Source organism: Sinocyclocheilus rhinocerous, unplaced genomic scaffold (genome assembly GCF_001515625.1).
Source record: "Sinocyclocheilus rhinocerous isolate Xijiao unplaced genomic scaffold, SAMN03320098_v1.1 scaffold1406, whole genome shotgun sequence".
NCBI lineage: Eukaryota > Metazoa > Chordata > Actinopteri > Cypriniformes > Cyprinidae > Sinocyclocheilus > Sinocyclocheilus rhinocerous.
The window spans coordinates 59,021-67,770 of record NW_015647095.1 but is presented as its reverse complement, the minus strand read 5'-3'; the positions used below and the strand labels follow the sequence as shown (position 1 = coordinate 67,770).

At 34.3% G+C, this 8,750-nt stretch overlaps 1 protein-coding gene across 1 annotated transcript in view; it reads right to left on the bottom strand.

Moving 5' to 3' along the window:
* The window catches only part of LOC107708770 (PH-interacting protein-like), a 46,216-nt gene that overhangs the window by 22,576 nt on the left and 14,890 nt on the right, over window positions 1-8,750 (bottom strand). The window contains exons 8-12 of the mRNA XM_016513078.1: window positions 6,984-7,084; window positions 6,609-6,679; window positions 5,267-5,367; window positions 3,198-3,238; window positions 1,437-1,535 (exon numbers count right to left, since the gene is read on the bottom strand). Coding sequence (XP_016368564.1) covers window positions 1,437-1,535; window positions 3,198-3,238; window positions 5,267-5,367; window positions 6,609-6,679; window positions 6,984-7,084 — 413 coding nt within the window. The remainder of the gene's footprint in view (window positions 1-1,436; window positions 1,536-3,197; window positions 3,239-5,266; window positions 5,368-6,608; window positions 6,680-6,983; window positions 7,085-8,750) is intronic.

The following is an 8,750-nucleotide window of genomic DNA, read 5'->3' as shown; positions in this document are numbered from 1 at the left end:
GAAAATAATATACAATATTAGAATGTTTGCGGGAGCGCACACAAAAATCGCAGGAGCGGATGGGAGCATGCGATAATGGTCAGAAATTCAGCGAGAGCGGGATCAACAAGCCCCGCGCTATCACGCAGCAGCGCAGTCAGTCAGTGAGTGCCATAACAGATGACGTCAAATCTTGCGGGATTCCATAAATAAACTACACAGAACCCCACTATTCGGACAAATATACATAACGAAAAGATTATACAAAATTTAATACCTTGGAAAATGGGAAAATGGCTTGAATTTTCATTTCGGTGCATCCCTAGTTTCTACGGACTGATGGGACCTTTATCAGTAAATGATGGAGAAAAGAGCAACTGAAGACTAATTTATGAAAAAAATAATCAAACCCAGATGGCATTTGTTTGCTTATAGTTTTGTACAGTTTTTTTTTTTTTTAAGTTAAGAGGACAATTGGCATTCCAGAATATGAATCCATTGTTGTGATTCTGTTAGTGGCTTTACAGTAGTGCTGGGTGGTATACCGGTTCATACCGAATACCGGTGTTTATTTTTGTTATGATATGAATTTTTAAAATACCGCAATACCGGTGTATGTCGCTTAACAACGTTCGGAACGCGACACTGTTTGAAAGGAGTCCCTTTTCACTGTTGCACTGTGGTGAGGGAACAGCTGTATGTGTTACTAAGCATGAAAGTTCCGAAACTGAAGCTGTAGAACTAATAGAACATGATGACACAGAAGAACTCATCCACAATATCCACATTGACCGCCACAAATATCCACCGCCCCCTGCCATCAGCTCCCGCGTCTCACACACACACACGAGCGCGACTTTAGCACTAGATTTAGCAACTTTCAGACCCTTTTAGCGGCTTTTTTCCATAGAATATTCATACTGCAAACCTAGCGACTGCATGAGACAAAAAAGTAATATAGCCAAAACAACCACATATCCGCTTTTTAGTGTAGATGCGTGTTGATTTTATCAGACGATGCCGCGATTATAAATGAGACTGACTTCTGGTTAACGTATTAAAAGGGGTCGTGTTTAGTCACTATTTAGTGTGGTATTTTTTGACAATATTCACTCATCATGACAGTAAAATAGGGCATTCTAAGTACTGCAGTATTTCCTCTCTCAATCAATAGAAAATATGGTTAACACCCAGTCATAAATGAAAAAAAAATACAGTCATGTACCGTGAAACCGGTATAATTATGAAAAATATGGTGATATAAATTTTTGGTCATACCGCCCAGCACTACTTTACAGGTTTCATCTCAGTCGCTCCTGTGCGGTCAGAATCAATGGCCCTCTTGGGGCTCCAAAGTAATTATGTTGCTAACGATCAATTGTTTAGCAAACAAAATGTAACATTAATGCACAATTAATCAAGCCATACCTATGAACAGTGATTAACATTTATCTTACCCAGGTAGCTTAGTGGCCATGTCCAGGAGAATGCTTCGCCAGTCCTGCTGCTGCAGCTGCCATATCCGTGCTGTGCCGTCTCTACTGCCACTCACAAACCTACACAAGCATAGGTTTATGCTCAAAAATGTAATCTATACAAATACATAATCTGAGGCTTCAAGAAAAAGGAATGAATGAGGCACACTGATCAAATTTTAATCCACTAAATTTGAAAACTTCATTGCTGTCTTAAAATGTTTAACAAAATGTGGTACAACAATGATAAATTAATTCTACTTCAACCATTTAGAAATTACTTACAGAAGGAAAATTACTTGAACCTCTGAAAACTCAAAGTTAAATTAAGTTATCTGGATGATGAAGGTTTTTTGTTTTAAGTGTACTGAATATGGCTCTTGTATTGTTGACTATGTATTACTCTATAAGGTATCTTATGTGCTCATATAGTACAATTTCTATTTTAAAAAAACAAAAAACATTAAATTTTCCCTCTTTCTGACCCTTAAAATTATATGGTTAGTTTTTGTTACTATGCCTTTAGGACCTCCATAAACACTCGCTTCGCATTTGAGTAAAAGCGGTATTATTGAGAAGACGTAGTATTAATGTGTTAACATTTACATAAATTTTGTGTATGCATATGTGCACCGCTCCATAATACAGTGATGTTTACTGATGTGTGAAAAAAATATTTTCTCAAATAGTAATGTATTGTTTTCCAGTAACAATATCTAAATATCTTTAAAACAATGAGAAGTAATATTATTACATATTACATTAATAATACATATTAAGTTAAAAAAAAATTTTACCCTGTTTTTAACCGCATTATCCTCACAAAATTGTGTTACAACATATTTTAATCTTAATCTTATCATATTTTAGTCCCACAATTTTTCTTCTCAAGTAAATTTATCTAGGGATGTTTAGATATTTGTGTTGAAAAAAGGCACAAACAATGATTAAAGAAAATTATTTTTGAAGCAGTGTCATACAATTTTACTATATAAAAAAGAAAAATTGCATTAGGTTGTGACTCGATGTAATTTTTAATGAGCTGATAAGTGTGCAACAACATAGATGTGTATTACTCCATGAGGTAGCTTGGATCTATAAATGAGTCGGAGTGTATTACTCTGTTAAATAAGACTGTGTGCAATCTACTCATTTGTGACATGGTTTTCTTCTTTTTGACAGTACACTGCAGTTCTATTGATTGGTGAGGTTTCTTCCCTTCTTATATATGTAACACTGGATGCTGTCTCCTTCGGTGCAAAGAATCTGTTCATGTGAACATCCATCTTTTTAATTCCATAGGGACCTGTTACAGACATCTCCATCTTATTACTCTCCTTCTCTCTCTTACTCCTCCTTTTCTCCCTCTTCTCCTCTGTCACACTCGCTATTTCCCCCCTCCCCCAATGCAAAAACATTTGCTCATTAAAGTAGAGTGAGTGAGGAACATAAAGGAGCTTGCAGAGACTGAATAAAGAGCTGTTGTGTCACATGCCTGTTGTTTAGGTAGAAAGACATTTCATGCACTTGAATTCTTGTACGATGTGTATCTGAAACGCATGTTTGTGTGTGTTGGGAACAAGGGTGTTTTTTTCTGCTGACAACATCAGCTTGTAATAATTATAAGAACCCCCAGGTTCCATTAATCCAACAAACCTGACATATAAACACACACACACACACACACACTCTCTCTCTCACAATCGCACATGTACACAGATAAATGGAGCCAGTGTTGCTCACCGATCGCCACCATGGGAGAACTGGATGCTGTCGACTTTGTCCTGAGGAAAAAGATGAAGTCATTAAAAAACATGAGGGGAACCTCAAAATAATAATGAATTCCTGCAACAGTGAATCCAATAAAGAGAATAAAAATGAGGTGCTTTAAACAATACATCAATATACACACAATTTTAAAAATTCTGAGAATTTGTTTAGGTTGAAGTTGTTATATATATGTTAGTGCTTTCAATCAATCAAAGATGATAGTTTATATGTTTTAATTAATTAACCACACATTTTTCTGTAATTAAACACAGTATTTAAAAATTTGTAATCATATATTTTCACACTTAATCACCAAATTAATGTAGAAACAACATAAAGAAGGTATATTTTATATATTTTTTTTATTTCTACCACCTTTTTACTAAGTACTGTGAATGAAGACAAGAAGCACAGATACCAAAACTAACACTGATACCAATGCCTCTGTTAAATGCATTTTTTTTTATTTATGATGACTAAATTTGTGTTTACTAAATAAATGTTACATTTACATTTAAATACTTTGTTGAATAAAGTTGTTATTTTTGTTTTCTTTGTGCACAAAAAGTATTCTCGTAGCTTCATAACATTACGGTTGAACCACTGATGTCACATGGACTATTTTAATGATGTCCTTACTACCTTTCTGGGCCTTTAACATGGTAGTTGCGTTGCTGTCTATGCAGGGTCAGAAAGCTCTCAGATTTCATCAAAATTATATTATTTTATGTTCTGAAGATGAACAAAGGTTTTTCGGATTTGGAACGACATGAGGATGAGAAATTAATGACAGAATTTTCATTTTGGGCAAACTATCCCTTTAAAAATAATAATTGAAGAAATGAACATGTTATTTTGACAGCAGTATATTACACACTAGGGATGTGCATCTCATGACGGAGGCCGATACGATACGCATCTCGATGCATAGCCAATGATACGATACATTAAAGATTCATATGAAGCAGCTACCGATGCGATGCGATACGATTCACCCCTATTACGATGCAGTGTGATCCGATTTCGATTCGATTCGATTCAACACAATGCGATTCGATGCAATACGGCCTCGCCCACTCCTGACAGCAAAATGGATATATTTGCATGACTTTCTAACATTTACAGATGAAAATTTACCTGTGACATGTCAGTTATGCACTGAGGAAAACACAACGTCTCAAATGCATTAAACAGCATGAATATATTCGCTGTTTGCCATGGTGTATCGATTTGATCCATGATCGACATTAAGGTCTGCTTAAGAATAAGCATGCACAAATTAGTGAGATTGTGTAAACTTAATTTGTCATTTATGGAACCGCTTTAGCCCCGATTGATTTGTTATGTTATTTCGAGTCAGGTTTTGGACTTTAATCACAGTTTTTTCTCGGGTCTCCGTGGTGTTGTGATTTGTCATATTCACGCAGCAGTGGTGATGATGAGAGAACGCGCTTGACAAACAAATACATAGATCACAGATTATTGGTCACTTTCTAAATAATAAAAGTATAGCGCATCCACTAGTAATTATAAATAAATAAATCGGTTTTTACCGATGCAAATATGTTAGAAACGATGCATCGCGAAACATATGCCGACTTGTAGCCGATACACACTTTTTAAACTTTTTATGCTGATGCACTGAGCGAATCGGGGAATCTTCCCATCCCTATTACACACACATACATTGAATTGTAATACATAGTACTGAACATGATAAAACTATCATCTATAATGTAACTATTAGACTTATAAAATATGATAGTATATATGCTATTTATTTTATACTATTATTATATATGTAGAATTACTAGTATATAGTATTACTAACTTACAAAATAGTGTAATAGTTTAGTACTGTTTGGTATTTTGTTTATATTTCATAGAAGAGTGTTTTACCATTCTGTTAACAGAGATATTAGACAGGGTGTTAGAAAAATCTAAATTGCATTTTATGTTCAGTTCCACACTATAATATTAATATAATATAACAAACACATGCACAAACAAAATGCAAACAACACACAAAAAGCATTACATACAGTGTGAGACTCCAGCTCAGATATCTTCTCTGGTTGTTCATCTCCAAAGTAATAAACCCTAATGATGTGATCAGTGCTGCCTGTCGCGAGGAACATCCCACCTGAAATATCATCAAATATTGTTTAACATTACAAAAATGACATCATCATCATCAATAACACAGCATTCATGAGCATAAAAACCAGAAAAAAAATCCATCATTAACAAACGTTTTGTCAGTTTTCATGCAGGCACAATCCCGCAAGTATCAGCAATAATCAGAATATTGCTTTTATAAACAAGAAACTCAAATTGCTCAAATGAATTCAGAACATGTATTACCAAAGACATGCAGAGGAGGGACCCAGAATCTGTTTCTATCTTTGTGTAAGTGTGTATGTGTCTATCTGGGTAAAAGCCAGCTGAGTGTTTCCTTTCTTCAGCAATGTGTATTTGAAGAGCTCCTGCAGTGCTGAACACTCTCTTTTTAAAAAGTCTGTGATATCTGTCTGACAACAGGATATTTATAGCTTCACTTGCAGAAAAATGTTTAAGCCAAAACGATCCGCTGTCACTCTATAATCTGCTATCAGCTTTCAGAACAATGAAAACATGGGAATAAATAATCACTTAATATCACGTTTCTATGGGAGCACATGAATTCATATAATCATGGGCATAAGTCTTAAATATCACGGCTGTCAGACAATTTGTAGTCGAATTACAAATTTGCAGATGAATTAATCAAATTAACTGCAATTAATCACATATATAAATATTTGCCTAGAGAAGCCTTAAAAACTTAGGGTAATAATGGCAAACAAAAGCATTGACAAAGTGAATTAGAGTCAATATTGTTTCTTTTAGTTCCATACTATTGACTTTAATTCTATCACTGGCCTACAGTCCACAGCGATCCATTTAATAAATTTTGTCAATCTGTCCAAGAAAGATTTAGGGGCCATTTACACAGGACTGTGCATTACGTTGACAGCCCTAATAAATATAAATGTTCTCACAAGATTTATTTCATTTGCTATCACATACGATATATAAGATCACAACTGTATCATATGTCATATGGTAAAGCAGTTATGCAAACTGGCAGATACCACTGATCAGTTTCTCTAAACTCAAAAATGTTTTCCGTCCCATTTCTGAAAACATCATGTTTTACTACAAGCTCAGTGTTGTAACAAAAGCATTTGTCACATGGGTTGCTGTGACAGACAGAATCGTGAATCGAATCGAATCGTGAGTTGAGTGAATCGTTACATCCCTACAGGCTGTGAATGATAAAGTATAACTGATAAAACGGGAGCAGGTAGAGGTGAGAAAAGAGCTTTGACACTTCTGGCCTACCTGCACTAAAAGAGGAACAGATCATCTGCACGCCTGGTCTGGGCCGCTCAATGAATTTGCTGGGTCGCTGCCTGCACACACATATAAAGCACACAGAAACATGATGAGTGCCAGAATATATTCTCTTAGTGACCTTATTTAAAGGTGAAAGGTGTCATTTCTGCACTAAAATGGAATTGCAAAAATAATAAATGAAAGATTAAAACACTGAAACATAGGCTATATTTCACATTAATGGCATGCTACAATTCCATGTTTCTCTTTTGCATGAATTCAACTAAACAAAAAGAGCTTTAAATACTTGCTCTGAATAGCAAAGAAAAGATTGCAAAACTTATAACCCCACAGATGAGTACAAGAATGAAGGAAACGCACCCGAATTTGAGCGTGCGTGCATCCCACTGCCAGAAACAGATGGTGCCGTCAGCTCCAGTGGAGGACAGGAACCTCTTATTGCCACTGCACAGAGGAGAAAACTACACACACACACACACACACAGACACACACACACAAACAGCTGAAACAGGAATACAACACAGTAAATGTTGAGTGGGTGTGTGATTGTGCATGCCTATATACACTGCAAAACATACAGTATATTGTAAATTTAATGTGAAAGTTTGAGGTCAGTAATATTATTCTATTTTATTTTATTTTTTGAGAGAGAGAGAGAAATTTATTTTATTCAGCAAGGATGCGTTAAGTTGATCAAAAGTGACAGTAAAGATATTAATTTATTTTATGTAATCTATAATAAAATATTTCTATTTGAAATAAATGTTGTTATGTTGTTTGATTTTGAACTTGATTAATCAAAGAATCCTGACAAAAACGTACTACAGTTTCCACATAAAGGAGCAAAACTGCTTTATTTAGCATATCAGAATGATTTCTGAAGGATGATATGACACTGAAGACTGGAGTAATGGCTGCTTGAAATTCAACTTTCCATCACATAAATAAACTACATTTTAAAATATATCAAAATAGAAAACGGTTAGTTTAACAATATTTCACAATATTATTGTTTTCACTGATTAAATAAATGCTATCTTGGTGAGCATAAGAGACTTTCTTTGAAAGGTAATGAATATTTCTGGCTACTAGAAGTTTCACAGGCATTTTTACAGCAGTTCTGCAGTTTATTATAATTAAGTAACACTATATTTTGACTTGACAGTGGACAGGATCAGGAAGTGACTGTAACGCAACAGCACTGAGCTGTACACACAATAATTAGCCATGTATGCATTATAATAATCTCTGTATATTGTGCCATGCTGGCACTTTGGTTCCTAGGTGAGAATCAATAACCAAAAACAAAACTGATGTCACCCTAAATCAACCCTATTGTTTTATGTATCCAAACCACTTTGGAAATGTACCTTGCTCATAAAGTCAGCATGAAATCAAAATGCACTCTATTTACTTAATTACTTGAATTCCTGCTCCTGGTCTTATTGTGAACAACTCATCAGTGCATGTTATACCAATAAAACAAAAAACTAATACCTTCCCTCTTCCTCTGAAATAACTTTTTTATCTTTTAGATTTCTACATAAAATGAGCTATTGGATCATGTTAACCAAAAATGTTAGGGGTCAGTAAGATTTTTTTTGTATATTTTTGAAAGAATCTCTTGTGCTCACCAAGTCTGCATTTATTTGGTCAGTAATACAGTAAAAAAAAGGAATAATGTATTACAATAACTTTTCTATTTGTAATATTACATTTTAAAGTGTAATGTATTCCTGTGATGGCAAAGCTTAATTTTTAGAATTCAGAAATCCATCGAATATTCTGAGTTGGTGCTCAAGAAACAATTCTTATCAATGCTGAAAAAAGGCTTAGAATTTATAACAGTACAATATTTATAACAACAATATATTTGTGGAAATATTATAAAAATTTTTAGCATTGTTTGATGAATGGAAAGTTAAAAAAATGAATTTTTTTTGTAACATCATGTCTTTACTGTCACTTTTGATCAGTTTAATGCAAACTGATTAAACTGAACAAAAGTATGAATTAAAAAAATAAATCTTACTGACTCCCAAGTAGGGCTGCAACAACTAATCGATCAAATCGATTATTATCGATAATGAAAATAATCGACAACGATTCTCATTATCGATTAGTCG